Source organism: Mus caroli, chromosome 7 (genome assembly GCF_900094665.2).
Source record: "Mus caroli chromosome 7, CAROLI_EIJ_v1.1, whole genome shotgun sequence".
Lineage (NCBI taxonomy): Eukaryota > Metazoa > Chordata > Mammalia > Rodentia > Muridae > Mus > Mus caroli.
Genome location: NC_034576.1, coordinates 129585411 through 129603969, shown reverse-complemented (window position 1 = coordinate 129603969; position 18559 = coordinate 129585411). Strand labels below are relative to the sequence as shown.

Genomic DNA, 18559 nt, shown 5'->3' with positions numbered 1-18559 from the left:
AAGAGCAGTCGGGTGCTCTTACCCACTGAGCCATCTCACCAGCCCCGAGGTCCTGAATTCAAATTCCCAGCAACCACATGATGGCTTACAATTATCAATACAGCTACAGTGTACTTATATACATTAAATAAATAAATCCCCCCCCCACCAAAAAAAGAAATTCTTATGATGACAAAGTGTTTCTGACTGTGAGGTAGTGAGAAAATTCTAGAATGTTTAAATTAGTTTGAATAGCCTTTCACTAGGTATATGTGTATGCTGATAATTCACTTTTCATGGGTAGGACTCTGGGCTCAATTCCTAGTAATGCCACCCCCACCCCAATTACAACAAAAGGAGGAGGGGGTGCAGACTGTTCTCTAACAACTGCTCTGCTCATTGCACACGATGGATATCGATCTCATCACGACTTAACTGTCTGCCTGCCTGTAGTCCTGCCCCTTGTGATTCAGCCTCAATGGGGGGTTTGAGAGATCTTTCTGAAACACAAATCTGGCCATGTCACTCCTCTGAAAAAAATTTAAATTGCTTTCTACTATTCAAGATAAAGTTGAATTGGAGGCCTTCAGGATCTGGATCCTTTGATGTCAAATCTCAAATATCCCTGCCTTTATTTGGATTGTCCTTCCATCCTCATACACTCACCCTTCTCCTGTACTACAGTATTGATGAGCTGAGTTCTACTAATTATCCATTTTTACAACTATCGTTTTCGTAAGACACGAGTCCTTAGAAAGTATTCTTGCTCTGTCACTAAGCTCAGAGCTAAGCATCAAAAGATATGTAGTAACCGTTTAATTAACTGTAGACAGATCAGATACAGTCATTTCATTGTACCCACCCAGTCCCATAGGAATTTTATTCCTCACCTTGATGGCAAACACAAGAGCCATGATCCCCAGACAAGAACAGCCACAGATAATGCTAGTAGCCGCCAAATATTGGAGGCGGAGCCAGCGGCAGTGGATAGGGGATGGAGAATGAGCAGCTTCCATGTTGCTCACCAAGCTCTCTGCTGCCTTCTCCTCGTCCTCCATCACCTGTGGATGATATAGTCAAGGCATTTTTAAGCCCAACAAATGAGCTCTTGCTCGGGCATGGTGACTCCACCCTTCTCAAAGCATGCTGTCTAGTGTCCTAACCCTACACTCAGGAATGCTGTCCTACTGGGAAATTCCTCCCAGTGACTCAGGTGAGAAGACCTAACTACGTGGTTGGAATCCTTTCCACAGCTGAAGATTCTGAATCTTTTGAAGGGCAAGCATGTGTGAATGTACTTACTCTTCAATAAATACAGAGAATGAAGCTGACCCAGCTACCAGAAACAGGAGAGAGAGATTTTTTTTTTTTTTTTTTTTAAATATTTTCGAGCCCTGGCTATCCTGGAACTCACTCTGTAGACCAGGCTGGCCTTGAAATCAGAAATCCGCCTGCTTCTGCCTCACAACTGGTGGGATTAAAGGCATGTGCCACCATGCCCGGCCTAGAGATGTAATCTTAAAACCTTATTACTAGGTAACTTTTTTTGGCTTTGTTTTGACACAGGATTTCGTTATGTAGCCCCTCCCTGGCTGGCCAGGAACTCAGTATATAGACAAGGCTGTCCTCAAATTCAGAGACTGCCTGGCTCTGGCTTTGCTTGGTTTACTTATGATAGTTTCTCTGTGTAGCCCTGGCTGTCCTGGAACTCACTCTGCAGACTAGGCTGGCCTAGAATCACCGAGATCCATCTGCCCCTATCTCCTGAGTGCTGGGATTAAAGGCGTGTACCACCAAACCCTGGGCATGAATAGTTCAGAGGATAAAAGAAAGGCAAGATTCATACGGTTAAGTTCTTTTTGATGTTTATAAAAACAAAATAAAAGTAACAATAAAAAAATCCCACCTAACCGAGGAGTGGAGGCAGACATCGATAATACCAATTCAGTACAGAAGCAGAAAGATCCAAATTCAAGGCCAGCATTGCAAGCTGAGTCTGAGGATACATGAGATCCTGTCTCAAAACAAAACCCCTGAATAAGACACCCCCTTTTCCATACTTGTCACCTCTATTTTATCCCAGACCATACAACCCAATCAGATTAGCAGAGTTCAAATGACTTTGCCCACAGAAACCTGCACCATGCCTTCTTAGTACTCAGGCCCTCTATGCACATCAAAATATCTTTCCACCCTCGTGTCTAATCATTATCCTACAGCCTGGACACATGAAACCACCTGTGGCTCCCCACCACAAGAAACAAAAATGCAGAATGTGAGAGAGCAAAAAGATGTGGCAAAGCTGCAACAACAGTTGAGGTGAGAAATGAATTGTCAGTAAATGAAAAGAGCCTAAGAAAGGGCCCAGGGAGTTATGGTCAGAAACTATAAACATAAGCATAGATTCTTACCTGGCCATAGGCTTTGAGGAACTGTGAGTTTCGGCTCTTGCCTCAGGTTTGATTTGGCTTGGGTGGAGATGAAGCTGACTCATGGCTCCAAGCCAAGCCAAGGTAGAGTTGTAGGGCCAGCCACCATGTGAAGAGCCCAGGGAACTGGGAAGGGGCATGGCCAGCTCAAACCAGTTTGGCTAGATGGCGAGCAGAGGAGGGCTAAGGCATGAGCAAATGGAGGACGCCTGCTTTCTGAAGACAGGAGTGTAAGGAAGCACCTGAGTAAGGAGACTGAAGGGGACTCCCGGGTGTTGGAGAACTGAGGGCAAGTTTTAGACTCAGAGAAAAGAGTTTATCTGGGTGGTTTAAAAGACTCTATATAGCCTACCAGATCAGATTTGACAATCTTCCCTTTTTTTTTTTTGACTGGGAGAAGGATTAAGTTCTGCTTCAAGGGTAATCTTGGATTAGAGATCAGTCATGGAGTCATTGTAAGGGGGAGGTGAAAAATGACGTCCAAACTCCCACCCAACCCTCCACCAGACCAGAAAATCAGAAGCCTCCTTACACGGATGCTTGTACAGAAACTAAGTTTATTATGCTTTTTTTTTTTTCTTAAAAAAAAAAAAAAAAAAAAAAAAAAAAAAAAAAAAAAAAAAAAAAAAAAAAAAAAAAAAAAAAAAAACCAAAACAAACCCACCCCACCTCATTGAAAAGCCCCTCCCCCTTTACCCTAAGGGTTTGAGGCTGTGAAAGACAGCTGGGGAATCAAGTACAAGGGGGTGGGGACAGAAACTATCTTGCCACCCTTAACACTGCCCAGCCATATAGGAGAAAAAGGGGGTTGTGACAAGCCCCATTTCCATGACAACCAGTAACCTACCCCCTACTTTGGTGGAAAGGAAGACAGCCCCCTATGTCTCCCTGGAGGCTTTTTCCCTCAAAGACTTCAAGTAGTGGTTATCAGAGTCAGGCCTGGGCAAGGGAAAGCGGCCATGGTGGGATACATTAAGTCAAGGGACTGCCCATTCACGTCTTGGCCTTCCGACCTCTGTGACTAACAGTAGGGATACATAGGTGGGGAGGCGCACTACTACGCAGGATACGCTGGTCCCCTTGGTTGGTGGTCCCAACGAGCCTGCGGGGACCAGTTCGACGGCGTGGGGTTCCATCTCCTTCCTCCTCGTCACCTGAGGCTTCTGCCTCTGACTCCTCTACTGAACCCTCAGGCCCCAGGGGACTTGGGGGCTGCAAGCGGCCTCGTTTTGCCATCCCAGAACTCCCAACTGGAGCCCCTGACCTTTTTCGAGGCATTTTCTCAGTTTCTAGTGGGGGGACTAGAGACCCTGGACGCAGGCGGGTTGAGCGAAATTTGGGAGTTAATGAGACCACAGGTGGTGTCAGTTCTAACCCACTTGGCCCACTATCTGCTAAATCCAGGTCATCCTGAATTACGGCCATCACCATGGACCCTTCACTCTTTCGTCCCCGCATCCCTTCAGCTTCAAGCCGAAGACGGGCCAGGCGGGTGAGAGGACGGCTTCCATCCTCGTCAGAAGAACTGCCTTCACTCTCTGCCTGCTGGCCCAGGGGTTGGCGCTGCACTCCCAGTCCACAACTCTCAAGAATAGAAGAGTTGTCAGGGTCCAAGACAGGGTGTTGGCTGGGCCTTGGTGATGGTGGATTCTTGGGAGGTCGGCCCCGCTTCCGCTTCGGTGGGGATGTTGAAATGGTGACAGTAGTGACAGTGTTGGTGACAGCAGTGGGACAGGCTAGGAGTGGTGTCAGGGGTGCTGGGAGAGGGAGTGGCTGTGTCCGGCTCTCTAAATCGCCATCTCCTGGAGAGGATATGGTCCCAGGAATGGGCAAATCCCTTGCTTTAGGGGGACGCCCACGCCGTCTTTTCTCCACAGGCGATAGGATGGTGGGTTCTGGTCTGTGAACTGGTTGGGGTCCAGGAGGCTGGGGCCCAGGAACAAATTGGGGCCTGAGGTCAGGTTCTGCAACAGTGACTGTTTCAGGGCCGGGGACTGGGTCAACCCCATTGGTTTTCCCCTTAGAGATGGATGGAGGTACCTCATCTACCCCTCTCCCAGCATCTGCTGGGGATCTGTTCTTCTTGGGAGGCCTCCCCCTCCGACGTTTCACAGCAGGTGGAGTGATGGCAAGCTCTGTTCCTTCTCCATTCTCTGGGCTTCCCCCACTAGTCACCCCCAGTTCATTGTGACGACAAGCTATGAAGGTATGCTGGGTTGGGGTAGACAGTGAAGATGTAGGAGCAGCTTCACAGGGCCCACTGCTAGGAGGTGAGGATTCTGGCCCTGACATACTGCCATCCACGTGGATCGATGGGCTTCTTGGACTGGCGCTAACTTCAGATACCCCAGGGACTAGGGTGCTGGCAGGTGCCCGATGTCGCCGCCGCTTTACAAGTTCTTTTTCCTCCACCACAGTTACTAGCCTTCCAGGCAGCTTTCGAAGCACTTTGGGACCTGGGAGCTGTCCTGTCCGGCCAGACCCCTGACCCCTGATTTCTACATCAGCACTGGTTCGACGCCGTGGAGGGCGGGCAGGCAAAGGACCCTCAGGAGAGGAGGTGGCTGAAGATGAGGTTGATGGGGCTGTAACCTCAGCTCTAACAAGTTCCTGTGGCTTTTCTGAGTTGGAAATTGGGATCTGAACCTCTCTTGTTTCTCCCGAGTTCCTACGAGTCTCCAAAAGCTCATCAAGTGGTTCAGCAGATGCTGCTGAGGGTGGGAGCTCCAGCCCATTGCTCTCATTCAGACTCATGGTCAATTCCTCACTACCAGGTAGCAGTCTGGTATTGGTCTCCTCCACAGGACCTGGCACCTCCTGCTGCTGCTGACCATTGGGGATGCTCTCAGCTTCCAGGGTTGAACTGGGTGCAGGAATACAAGGAAGAGTCTTTTCTGATTCAGGCAGGATATCAACAGCCACTGGCAAAAGATCCTTTGGAGGCACAAGACTAGCCAGGGAAGCCTCAGAATTGGTCATTCCAGGCAGCTCTAGAGACTCCACAGATGCCAATTCTTGTGCACACAGCCCTACTTCTCCTGAGTCCAAGGGGAGGTTGGTAACCCCAGGAGAGATGGGAACAGAAAGGGAATCAAGTGGGGCTGGTGAAGAAGAGGTTAATACAGAGGTTTGAGCTTGTAAGGGGGTACAAGTGGGTAGAGGGGTACAGGCAGAAGGAGGGGTAGAAGCAGGAGACGAACTAGGAGGAAGCTGAAGCAGAGGTGTGGGAGTAGGCAAGATATGGACAGGAAGAATGGTTACTGGATTTGGGGCTGAAATGGGTATTGGAGCTGTGGCTAGGGCAGAAGTTATAGCAGATGCAGGAGCAGAAGCAACAGAAGCAACAGGAGGGAGAGGGGCAGGAGGAGAAGCAGCAGAAGGAGGAGCAGGAGAAGGAGGAGGAGGAGGAGGAGGAGGAGCAGGAGCAGGAGCAGGAGCAGGAGGAGGAGCAGGAGGAGCAGAAGGAGCAGAAGGAGCAGAAGGAGCAGGAGAAGGAAGCGGCAGCGGCGGCGGAGGAGGAGGAGGAGGAGGAGGACGAGGCCTAGGCACTGGCCTGGGAATTCTTTCTCTCACAGGGCTGCATTGGGGAGGCACAAAGGTGTTGTAGGTATGATGGGAGGATGTGACAGGAGTGTGGTTTGCTCCTTGAGTTTCTGCCCGAGCTCCACGAAGACGTTCACTGACACGAGTCCCCAGCCTCTCAGGAGCCCTGATTTTCTTGCTGCGCCGGTGGCTGGCTCCACTACTTCCACAAGACATCTCATCCCCAGCCCCTGGTCCTTCCTCTTCCTCATGGGGTAGTCGGAACACCTCCTCCTTGGCTTGGTCCAGGTCTTTTCGGGCAGCTTCCACTTGTTCCTACCAACAACATGGTCAATAGTGTCAGCAAGAGGAAGAACGAGCAGAGCAAGGCATGATAGAAATGAACAGCTTCCCACTATTTTATTCCCCTTACGTCCTACATAAGAAGACTTACTTCTGCCTGTTTGAGCTCCTCTCGGCTCACTTCCTCCAATGAAGCTTCTAGGAACTTCATGGCATAGCGCTCAATGGGAGTCAGCTGTAGGGAAGAATATAAGTTGATAAACATAAGGACCTAGAACTCAGGGCCTATCACCACCATTATTTACTATCACCAGGAAAGATGGGGAAAAAGAGTCCTGGCATACATAAGTGATGACAAATGAAGAGAAGTGGTAGTGGATCCAACACGAACCTGTTCTACAAGGGCAGCAATTTCCTGTTCAGCCCTGGACATCTCCTCATCCTCAGCCCCAGGCCCGGTGCGATTGGCCTCCTCTCCCTCACCAGCAGGAAACCCATCATTCTCATTAAATTCTGCAAGCTCAGCCACTTGTTCAGCTTTGGCCTGAGTGGCTGCACGGATATCTTCTTCATCTTCTGCCCGACACAATGCCTTCAAGGTATTCAGAAGAAAAACAAAGCATATACAAATAAGAAATTTAAGAACATGGAAGAAAAAAAACAAAAAAACAAAAAAACAAAAAGGCCAGGTGGTGGTGGCGCACATCTTTAATCCCAGCACTTGGGAAGCAGAGGCAGGCAGATTTCTGAGTTCGAGGTCAGCCTGGTCTATAGAATGAGTCCAGGACAGTCAGGGCTATACAGAGAAACCCTGTCTTGAAAAAGAAAACAACAAAAAACCAAAAAACAAAGAACATGGAGGCCAGAAAGAGGGCTCAGTGGGTAAAAGGCAATTCCCCAGCAAGCCTGACAACCTGGGTCCTCAGAATCCATAGTGAAAGGAGATGGGTTCTACAAAGTTGCTCTCTTACCTCCGTATGCATGTGGTAGCACATACTGCTTATAAATGAACAATAAATTTTTTTCCAAGAGAAATGAGGAGGGAAAAGAGCTAGAGAGATGCCTTAGCACTAAAGAGAACTTACTACTCTTGAGGAAAACCTAAGTTTGGTTCTCAGCAACATTATCAGGTGGCTCAACTCCAGCTCCAGGGAGCAACCCCTTTGACATGTCACAGTACCAACACATAGACACATAACTAAAAATACAAAGAATCTTAGAAAACAAAGCCTAAAATTTTCTATGTATTTTGCAGGTACATGCCCATCTCAGCTCTCAGGAGGCAGAAATAGGATTGCTCAAGTTTGAGGTCAGCCTGCTCTATATAGAAATTTCTAAGCCAACCATAGACACATGACAAGACCCTGTCTGAAAATAAAATAAAGTTACATCTTGTAATTTACACTTTATTTATGACAAGGGTAACAAGGTCTTATTAAGTGGCCCTGGCTGGCTCGGAACACATTGTGTAGACTAATTGTCTTTAAACTTAAAGTCCCACCAACCACGGGATCCAGTATGCCTGCCATTATATTCCTGCAAAAACACCTGAGGCAGCTGGGTGTGGCAGTACACACTGCTGATCTCAGTTCTCAGGAGGCAATGGTAGGTAGGTGAGTTCCAGGACAGCCAGAGCTACACAGAGAAACCCTGTCTTGAAAAACCAAAAACCAACCAAAAACAAAAACAAACAAACAAAAACAAAATAAGGACGTGGCCTTGTTGGAATAGGTTTGTTTCTGGGAGTGGACTTTGAGGTTTTAATCTCTCCGCCTGATGCCCATGATTCAGTATGTAAAACTCTCAGCTACTGCTCCAACACTCCATGTACAGACATGCTCCCTACCATGGTAATAACAATACTAACCTTCTGAAGCTGTAAGCAGAGCCCTCATTAAATGCTTAATCTTGTAAGAGTTGGCTAGGTCATGGTATCTCTTCACAGCAATAAAACAGTGACTAAAATAATCACTTAATCCAAAGAGTTACAGAAAAGTAGAATGTGAGATTAATAAGCATAAAAGTTTTCTAGTTGGCTCAATGAGTAAAATTATCAAAAAGCACTGCTATCAACAGCAGAATGGCTTGAGCCCAGCAGCTCAAGAGCAGCCTAGGTTGTCTAATGTGACTTCCATTTCATAAGACAAACCTAGCATAGTTAAAAATTCGCAATCAAGATGGCCTAGCCGGCCATCATTGGGAAGAGAGGCCCCTTGGTCTTGCAAACTTTATATGCCCCCCAGTACAGGGGAACACCAGGGCCAAGAAATGGGAGTGGATGGATGGGTAGGGGAGCAGGGTGGGGGGAGAGTATAGGGGACCTTCGGGATAGCATTTGAAATGTATATAAAGAAACTATCTAAAAAAAACCAAAAAAACAAAAACCCCCAAAATATACATGATTTCCCCACTCAATAAGAGAAAATCATGTCTAGTACTATGCTCTGTTTTCATGCACAGCAGATGAAGAACTCAGATCCCATTAGAGATGATTGTGGGTCACCATGTAGCCCCTGGGAATTGAACTCAGAACCTCTAGAAGAGCAGCCAGTGCTCTTAATCACTGAGCCATCTTTCCAGCCTGAATTATCAGGGAATTTGCTGTGAGACTGTTTCTTAGTAATTCCAGAACCATAAAGTCTCAGATATGATTGCCTAAAATTGGGGTGAACAAGGACAAGAGCGATAGGTGTGCCTAAGTATATAGGGGAAAGAAGGCTTCAACCCTACACAAAATACTACAAGCACTAGGGAGTGATGTGAGAATGAGAAATAGTCTTCCCGGGGGAAAAAGAATGCACTAATTGGTTATCTAGTACCAAATGATTACCTCTGAAAACATACTTGAGTAACAATGTATGGACTGAACAGGTTGCACTTATGTAGCAATATACATACATACATACATACATACATACACACATATATACTTTTACATGTATATGTATGTAACAACAATTAATGAAAAGAGAGTCCATGAATTTGAATGGCAACAAGGAGGGGTAAGGCTTGTAGGCAGGAAAAGGAAGGGGACATAATGTAATCACATTATAATCTTAAAAAGCAAAGAAAAATCAAAATGAATCAAAACACTGACTATAATCTGGGAATCACTAGCAACTGTACTTTCTCCTGGACAAACTCAGGTGAAAAGGGAAGATGACATGTATTTGAGCAGCAGTGCTGTTTTATGATTGACCTCTTCTGTTACCTGCTCCAAAATATGAGTTTGTTTGCTGGCCACAGCCTCCTCCTCTTCTTCAGCAACAGAAGACACAGATGAGCCAGGTGGCTCCTCCAGAGGCATATCAAACAGTTCCCTGATGGTCTGCTATTGGATATAACAGAGGGGAGAGGTCAACCAATGGAATATTACTTCAAGGCCAGAAACTTTGAGGGCTGAAGTATGAGAGGAACTACCAACGCAGAAAGATCTGTGGAAGTAAAGGCAGCAGCTGTCTAGCAAACAGGGAACTCTTTTAACAACAAAAGTTCTTTTCTGTTTAGATAGAAGGATTTTATTTGGTACCTGTTTAAAATAGGCTGTAGTGAAGTTGCCTCCTTCAATGGCCATATCTCCCAACATTCTCTTCTGATTGGCCTTTTTTAGAATGTTCTCTTCTACTGTCCGTTCACTGATAAGCCTAGGAAATGAGAAGTGAAGTGTGAAACCTACAAATATACCACTCGTGCCCTCCACATAGAGGAAGAGGAAGGGAGGTGAGGAACATTAGGCAGCACCTATAGATGTGGACATCCCGAGTTTGACCAATTCGGTGACAGCGATCCTGGGCCTGAGCATCCATGGTGGGATTCCAGTCGCTGTCATAAAAAACAACAGTGTCTGCTCCTGTCAGGTTCACACCCACACCCCCACTTCGAGTTGAAAGGATGAAGCAGAATATGCGTTTGTCCGCATTGAACCGTTCCATCAAGGCCTAGAAGGAAAGGGAAAAAAGATGGCATTTGGAGATTTATTCCTAAAACAAACCAAAGACTTTTTAATTTTTAAGGTCCCTTCTCTAAGCTGAAAGCTTGAGAAAAAGAAACAAAAGCTGAAGTGAGTCTCTGGAGGGCTAAGACTTCTCAAGTTACCTGTCTCTGCTCCACTCTAGTAGACCCATCTAGACGCAAATATAGATGGCCATGGTAGGTGAGAAATTGCTCTAAAACATCCAGCATTCGGGTCATCTGGGTAAAAATGAGCACCCGGTGGCCCTCCGCCTTGAGCTGCCGTAACAGCACAGCCAATGTCTGCAACTTTCCTGAAAAAAAAAAAAAAAAAAAACCCAAAAAACCAAAACAAGCATGAAGGCATCTGAGGTGAGGTACACAACAGTAGACAGACAGTAACATGAGACAACTCCAGCTGAATGAAGGTCTTAGGTCAAGGTTTCAACTAGTCTAACGAATGAAAACCATTAAACTCCCTACTTTTTAACCCTTAAAGGTTCTTTCTTATAGTATGTTCCTATCTGGGACTTAATTCCTCTTTAACCTAGGGCTGAAGCCACACAGCAACAGATCATCAGGGGATAGAGTAGGAATGTGTGTTCTTAAGTGTTTATAAGCAAGAAGGCTCAAAGTACTAACCAGTCAGGCCAGCTGAAATGAGAATAGATTCACATTAGAATTATCAACAAATCTATAGTCAAGGTTTACAGAAAGGAACTTAAGGCCCAATTACAACCATAGGAAAAGACAGACCAGGATGGTAAAAGGTTATCTAGTCATCTTAGAACAAACAGAATTGACACTGGGACTCAAGAAACAAGTGCTCTTGCACAGGAGCCAGGTTAGGTTCCCAGTATCCACAGGGTAGATTGCAACCATCTGTAATTCTAGTTCCAGGGAATCCAGTGCCCTCTTTTGACCTTCTTGGGCAACAGACACGCACATAGCGCATGCGCGCGCGCACACACACACACACAGAGGCAAAACACTCATGTAAAATACCTAAGTGTTTAAAAAAACATTAAAACAGAAACAACTTGTATATTATTTCCAGTAAGTCAGCTAGCAAGACCAGTGAGTAAGGTACTTGCTGTCAAGCCTGATAACTTCAGTTAGTTCTAGAACTCACATGGATCCAACACACATAAGTTGTCTTGGACATTATACTATGCAGGCATCTATAGAAAACAGAGTAATAAAAACATTTGGTAGTGTTGGAGTCCTAGGGCAACCTCAGCTGAAACTTGGAGATACTTTATTTTCAGCTCCAAGTGTGTGTAAGAGAGAGAGAGAGAGAGAGAGAGAGAGAGAGAGAGAGAGAGAGAGAGAGAGAGAGAGATGTGGGGTGTGCTTGGGATTGAATATGGAGCCTCGTGCACGCTAGGAAAGCAATTACCATTGAGAGCTAAACCTCCAGCCCAGTTTCAAAAGACCTACAATTAACCTATTATGGTTTCAGATGGTATTTAAAATGGGGGTGGGGTAAGGGAAAAATTAAAAAATTAAAGTACTTGCTATGCAAGACTGAGTGCTTGAGTCTGATTCGCTAGCATCCTAAGAGTTGAGGTAAAGATAGGAAGACAAGGTTGGGGGGACTGAGGGTCAGCCATTCTAGCTCAAATCACTATTTGAGCAGTACAGGCTGTCCTAGAACCTTTGTAAACCAGCATGGCCTTGAACTCAGAGATCTGCCCTCCTCTGCTGAGATTAAAGGTGTGCTTCCATTTTCTATACTATGCTGCCTCACTTATTATCCCAAATGATAAGCAAAATGACAGATGTTCATGACAACCACTGGATAAACAAATTAATTAACATCATATATACATCACTTCCACAAAAGCTCCCAAAATGTTGCCTCTAAGCATCGTTTGATGTAATAATCTTGACACAAAGACTCAAGAATAATTTGGTGGAGAGGAGTCCAAAGTTATCCTCAGCTCCAGCAGCAAACCAGAGGACGTCTTGGGATACGCAAGACCGTCTCAAACAAAATAAAACAAGTACTGAGGGTCTTGAAATACACAAGAACTCACCACAATCATACTGGATGAGTCTCAAGTCAGGGAACTGAGTACGCATATTACATACAATACGGTGCAAAGGACGGGCTCGAGGCCAGAGCTCACAGGCCAATTGCTCCTGGAAGGCTGCCTGATGAGGGGCCAGCCAAGGAGGTGGGTGGCAGGCATGCAGGGAAGGGGGAGGTGCCTCCACAGGAGGCATGACAAAGATGAACCTGTGAAAAGAAGAAAATAAACATTGTAAAAGATATGATCCTGAAATACCATAGAAATTAGCACCTTCATTAGACCTAAGAACTAACTCCCAAAACCCACTCCCCATCAGCACTTAGCCCTGCCAACCTCTCAATGATTTCTGACAGCTGGTCTAGTCGCTGCTGGGGAAACAGTACAGCCTGATGGGCAGCCTCAGTGTAAGTCCAAAAGATGGGGTGGCTGGGGCCAGGAGAACGAGGGCCAATGGGGCTGGCAACAGGTTGGGGCAAGGTACAGAAATCCAGGACTTCAGTCCCATACACGGGTGCCAGAGCCCCATGAGCCTCACTAAGTTGGAAAATCCGATCCAGGCGCTCAGATCGTTGCTGCTTCCGCTTTTCTTCCAGAGAGTCCTAAAGAAGAAAAAAAATAAATTAGTGTACTTAAGATCTTGTTTACAACAAAACTTTGTGCTTTATCATTTTTAAAACTGTCAACAAAAACTGTTTTCACAGTGCTAAATGACACCTCTACACGAGAAAACTAATTTTCCTGTATGCTTATTAAAAGCACAGTGCAAAATATTCAAAATAAAACCTACATATCCAACAATTGAGGCAATTTTCATATGTAACACTCAAACTGAGGGCATCTAACTTATAGTTTCTTGAAGTAGCTCCATGGAATGTGAATGTGCACTTTCATGCACAAATACATGGAATTAAAACAAAACAAAACAGCAGCCACTGAGCCAGGTGTGCTGGTGCATGCCTTTAATCCAGTATTTGGGAGGGGATGCAGGTGGATTTCTATGAGTTCCAGGACAACCAGGGCTACATAGTGAGAGACCCTGTCTCAAAAAAGGGGGAAAAATACATGAAAGTCAGGGAGTACAGGTTTACAAACAAAAAACCAAAACAAAAGAAAACAAACAAAACAAAAATGAGAAAGGGAAGGAAAATGAAAGGGAAGAATGGAAAGGAATGAAATAAGGAAGGCCCCTTTTTTATTACTGTTTTGAGACAGGGTTTCTCTCTTGGAACTTGCTGGCTGCCAGTGCTGGAATTAAAGGTGTGAGCCTGGTTAAGGAAAGGCCTTCTGAACAGGAAGTAAAAGTATTTGGTAAGATGATGGAGGAAAGCTCAGTGTGAAAAGCAGAGAAAATCTTAATACATCGTGGTTATGTAGGTGATGACTTTAACTATGATGACTTCAGATATACATTTCTGCATTTTGGTTTCATCTATTTTTTTACACTTCCTATGAGTATGTCAATTTTTAATTTTTCTTATATAATTTAACTATAATAGTTCATTTTCAATTTCTGTCAATGTGAAAGAAATAAAAGTTCATAATGTAAGGTTAGAAACTACACAGGAGACATTAATAGTAAATCATGACTAGACAAATATATTCCCAAAGTGGCCAATGAGAATTAGTAAAGTCATTCACTCTATAAATAAAAGGCCACTATTTCTTATATGTACATAATTTTTACCTCAACCAATATAATTATTAGTAGGAAGTGTAATAAGAACTAACATTCTAGGGCTGGAGAGATCGCTCAGTGGTTAAGAACACTGACTGCTCTTCCAGAGGTCCTGAGTTCAAATCCCAGCAACCACATGGTGGCTCACAACCATCTGCATTGGGATCTGATGCCCTCTTCTGGTGTGTCTGAAAAGAGCAATGGTGAATATTCCCCCAACATTCCAACTAGAAGTATATGATAAACCAAATTCAACCCTAAAACTGACTATAAAAATTATAGAATATTTATAAATATAGAAACTATCCATGAAAATGTTATCCATGTAAATTTGTATTTAAATTTAGATAGCTCCCAATTAGACATTTTTATCAAACTACTCACATAGTCTCTGACAACACACATACATAATGTAGAACAGCACTGTTTTTGTTTTGTTTTGCTTTTTAGCACAACTTATCAGTGAATTCTTTCATGAAACCCAGTAGAACTGAAGAGACACTCTAAAAAGATTGGCAGATAATTTAAATGAATTCTACACTCTTCATACCAAGACATGGTAGACTTACATGGAGTCAGACATCTCTACATTGTTCTGATCATTTTACTTCTAAATAGTTACAGGCATCTGTTTCAAATGTAACATATAAAGTCGTCTAGTGATAACATGTGAAGCCTTTTACTGAAGTCAGAGATTTCCATGTGGTTCATTGCTTAAGTATTTATGCTGTTATGAGTTAATGGCATATCAATGTTATCAATGAACCTTTTTTTTTTTTTAGTCCTAGCTGTCTTAGAACTCACAGAAATAAGCTTGCCTCTGCTTCCAAAGAGCTGTGATTAAAGGTGTGCATCATTACATCTGGCTTTAAATGTTTCTTTGTTGTTTACTCTGGACAATTTACTCTTAAAGTTGTGGAAATAACAACTAATGCTAGAAGATGTAAGAAAATACCCTTATCACTGTTGGTGGGTGGTAGTGTCCTGTTACAAAGATGTGTGCACAACCATATTCTCTGCTGCTCTACTTACAAGCTAAGAGATCTCATCAGTCTAAATTCCCACCAGTCTATGATTGGATGCCAAAACGTACTATAGGGATAAAAAGCTCAGAAGATAAAAGTCCTTACCATACAAATCTTGGCAACCTAAATTTGATCCCCAGAACCAACATTAGGGGAAAAAAATTTAAACCACCGGCCCCTCCATATTCCTGTGTACTGGTGTACCATCTGACACTTCCTATAGGAATCATACACATTTTAGAAATTTAGTGGCCAAGAATGTAGCTCAGCGATAGAATGGTTGGCATAAGGCCTTGGGTTGAATCACTGACACAAAACCCAAAACCAAACAGTAAGTTTTAATTGGGTTTTATTCGGGTAAAAAGAAAAATCAAATTGTGAAATTTTCAGGAAAAATACATGGAATTAGAAATATACTTAGTGAAGTTACTCAGTCTTAGAAAAATGTTACATGTAACTATCATGTGTAGACTCTAGATTTGAATGTTTAGATTTGAGTGCCAGTAGAGGCCATGAAGGGGAATGGAATACATATGACAATAAGAGCAGCAGTTCTCAATGGGATCAAATAACCTTTCATAGGGGTCACATATCAGATATCCTGAATATCAGATATTTATATTACAGTTTGTAACAGTAGCAACATTACAGTTATTAAGTAAGAACAGAAGTATTTTATGGTTGGGGACACCACAGCCTGAGGAACTGTATTAAAGGGTTGAAGCATTAGGAAGGTTGAGACCCACTGCTCTAGAGGGAGAGACGATCAAGAATGGAAAGGAATGTGGGTGGGGAATGGGGCAGAGCAGAAGAGAAGGGAAAGGTTAACCAAAACTAAGGAGAAAAGAACCATAAGGAAACTTATAAGCGAATTAAAAAAATACACAGGGTGTTGATTCCAGGCTAGCTAGAGCTACATAGTGAGTTCTGTAACATTCAGTGCTACATGGAGAAACCCTGTTTCAAAGTAAGTAAACACTTTGTGTATGTGTATAACTAAGGGGGTTAGAGGTAGAACCCAGGATTTTAAGGGCGCTTGCTGAACAAGTATCAGGGCCTGAGGATGGACCCCAGTATTCAAGTACCACACGAGGCATCCTCGGAAATCCTGTGGGCATAAGCACTGAAGACGACAGACTGGGGAATTGTGAGGATGTGCAGCTCCAGCCTAGCCAAGAAAATGTGAACCCCAGATTTAGAAAGAGCATCAGTGGATAGTGATAGTGGACCACTGATACCCTTTCCTAGCCACTGTGTGCACCTGTACTTGTATGTTTGTACATACATACGAACATGAGCAGGAACATATGCATGTATGCACACAGTGGTCTAAAGACCAGAAGAGGGTGTTGCATCCCACGGAACTTGAGTTATGAATGGTTGTAAACCACTATGTGGGTGCTTGGATTTGAACTCCAATCCTCTGTTAGAACAAGTGCTCTTAACTACTAAGCCATCTCTGTAGCCCTTAAATATACATAATTTAAGAATAATGAAAAAATGAGTAACCTGCATGGGTGGACAGGGCTATTCCTAAAAGCTATAGGTTATTAAACAAAAGCCAGTTTCCAGGTATTAGATATTGCCATATGAACTGTGGGTCAGGAAGGCCCCAGAAGGCTCCCAAACAATGTAAGCTACTCTTACTGCTCTTATTTTCCCATTAGATCAGATGGTAAAACCCTATTGCAGAAGATTGCACACACGAGGACAGAGAAAGCTGTAAGCTTGCTCCTTGTTAACTGTCTTAACACCACACAATGTTCAGCAAGCGGCTGGGGAAAAGTCAGCAATGTTCTCTTCTGGCTGTGAATGCTACAAGATATAAAGCCAACATGCCAAGCAACATGTGCCCATTAACTTAATAGTGGCACGTTAATGGAGGTATCCAATTGCTTTTGCTTGGGTATGAGGTATTATTCACAAGAAGCAATCTATGCTTAGTACTTTAAACTTGGCTAAAAGTCTAAGGCTAAGCTGGTAAAATGGTGCAGGGTAAAACTAACCGCCATGCAAGCCCGACTACCGGAGTTCAATTCCTGGAACCCAGAGAAGGAGAAACCCTGTACCTCCACACCTCACTGGGGACAGACACGAGACTGCTTCACTGAGAGGACACAGTGTCAAGCTGCAGCCATTTATACTTGTACTCAGATGAGCACTGCTGTCATCTTTGGACAGAAAATTCTGTTTGCAGAGGGTGGTAACTAGTCACAGTGCTGAGATTAGGTCACCCTAAATAGGACATCTGTATCACCTCTTCCAGAGCTCAGAAAACATAAAGCAAGATGGAGAGAAAAGACTATAAGAGCTGGATAATGAGGCTGAGTGCTATGAAATGATGTCTCTGGACATGAAATAGCTGTTGCACTCATGAACTCATAGCAGCTGTGTAGTTAGTTACTTTCATTAGATGGAACTAATCAACATTCCATTAGTGCAGTTCATGAGGAAAGAGTAATTTTCTTTAGTGGTAAAGCCATTGGTCAATAACCATCGCATTAACACTCATGAAAGCAAGCCTAACAACAATCTGTTTCAGATAGCTCAATGGTAGAGCTCTTATTTACCATGCTGAAAGCCTGTATTTGAACCCTGGCATAGAGAAAAGCAAACAAACAAACAAAAAAACAAAACTGTACCTCAGCAACCATTCTGGGAGAGGAAGGGAAGCCCAACTCTAGTCAAGAAGCTATTCTTGACAGGTGTTTGGTGGTTCATACCTTTAATTCCAGCACTGAGGCAGAGGAAAGCCAGTGAGACCATGCTTCAAAAACCAAACTACAGAAAAAGAAGCTATTCACAATTGACAGCTACTGGGAGAGGGAATGTCAGCTCTTGTCAACAGTGACAATGAGTATATATCAACCACACTCCAGGGTAGGCCCTAAGCTCAGGAGTAGTTGGCCAACACAAATCAGACACCATGTTTTTCTTTTCTTTTGTTTCTGTTGTTGCTTGTTCTAATAGAGAAGAAGAATGAGGTTGGGGTAGATATGAAGGAGGAGTTGGGGGAAAGGCAAAGAACATGATCAAAATATATTATAGAAAATTCCAAAATATTAAATAACATTAAAAGAAAAAAGTTCTTAAAACTCAGTATTTGGGGACTGGAGAGATGGCTTAATGGTTAAGAGCACTGACTGCTCTTCCATAAGTCCTGAGTTCAAATCCCAACAGCAACCACATGGTGGCTCACAACCATCTACAATGGGATCTGACGCCCTCTTCTGGTGTGTCTGAAGACAGTGACTGTACTTCAATAATCAATCAATCAATCAATCAATCAATCAATTAACCAATCTTTGGGCTGGAGCAAGAACAGTGTACTTATATATAATAAATCTTAAAAACAAAACAAAGCAAAAAAACCTCAGCATTTGTCAAACACAGGGACTGGTTTTGATCTCTAGCACCCAGAGAAAGTGGTGGGCTGCAATAGTAATTTAAGATGGTAAAGAATCTGAATAGACATTTCTTCAAATAGCATACAAATGACCACATAACCATGGAAGGTACGAAGATAGGCATATTAGTAGAGGTCATAAACCACAGAAGGCAAACTGAGGAAGAAGGATCATAAATTTACAGCCAATCTATGTTATGTAGTAAGTTCCAGGCTAACCAAAGGTACATAGC

General features: G+C 43.8%; 2 protein-coding genes across 5 annotated transcripts in view; both read right to left on the bottom strand.

The window, feature by feature from the left end:
• Nucleotides 1-2942, bottom strand: part of Tmem265 (transmembrane protein 265) — a 6242-nt gene extending 3300 nt beyond the window's left edge. The window contains exons 1-2 of one of the 2 annotated variants that reach the window (XM_021168210.2): nt 2391-2942; nt 870-1040 (exon numbers count right to left, since the gene is read on the bottom strand). In XM_021168210.2, coding sequence (XP_021023869.1) covers nt 870-1037 — 168 coding nt within the window. In that variant the 5' untranslated portion in view covers nt 1038-1040; nt 2391-2942. Of the gene's footprint in view, nt 1-869; nt 1041-1885; nt 1953-2390 lie in introns of those variants that run through there. The other variant, XM_021168211.2, reaches the window with a different exon arrangement.
• A 60-nt stretch (nt 2943-3002) lies between these two features.
• Nucleotides 3003-18559, bottom strand: part of Srcap (Snf2 related CREBBP activator protein) — a 46866-nt gene continuing 31309 nt past the window's right edge. For all 3 annotated transcript variants that reach the window (XM_029479224.1, XM_021169182.2, XM_029479225.1), the window contains 9 exons: nt 12554-12819; nt 12224-12426; nt 10329-10498; nt 9975-10171; nt 9763-9877; nt 9445-9564; nt 6625-6825; nt 6385-6468; nt 3003-6266 (listed from right to left, as the gene is read on the bottom strand). In XM_029479224.1, coding sequence (XP_029335084.1) covers nt 3402-6266; nt 6385-6468; nt 6625-6825; nt 9445-9564; nt 9763-9877; nt 9975-10171; nt 10329-10498; nt 12224-12426; nt 12554-12819 — 4221 coding nt within the window. In that variant the 3' untranslated portion in view covers nt 3003-3401. The remainder of the gene's footprint in view (nt 6267-6384; nt 6469-6624; nt 6826-9444; nt 9565-9762; nt 9878-9974; nt 10172-10328; nt 10499-12223; nt 12427-12553; nt 12820-18559) is intronic.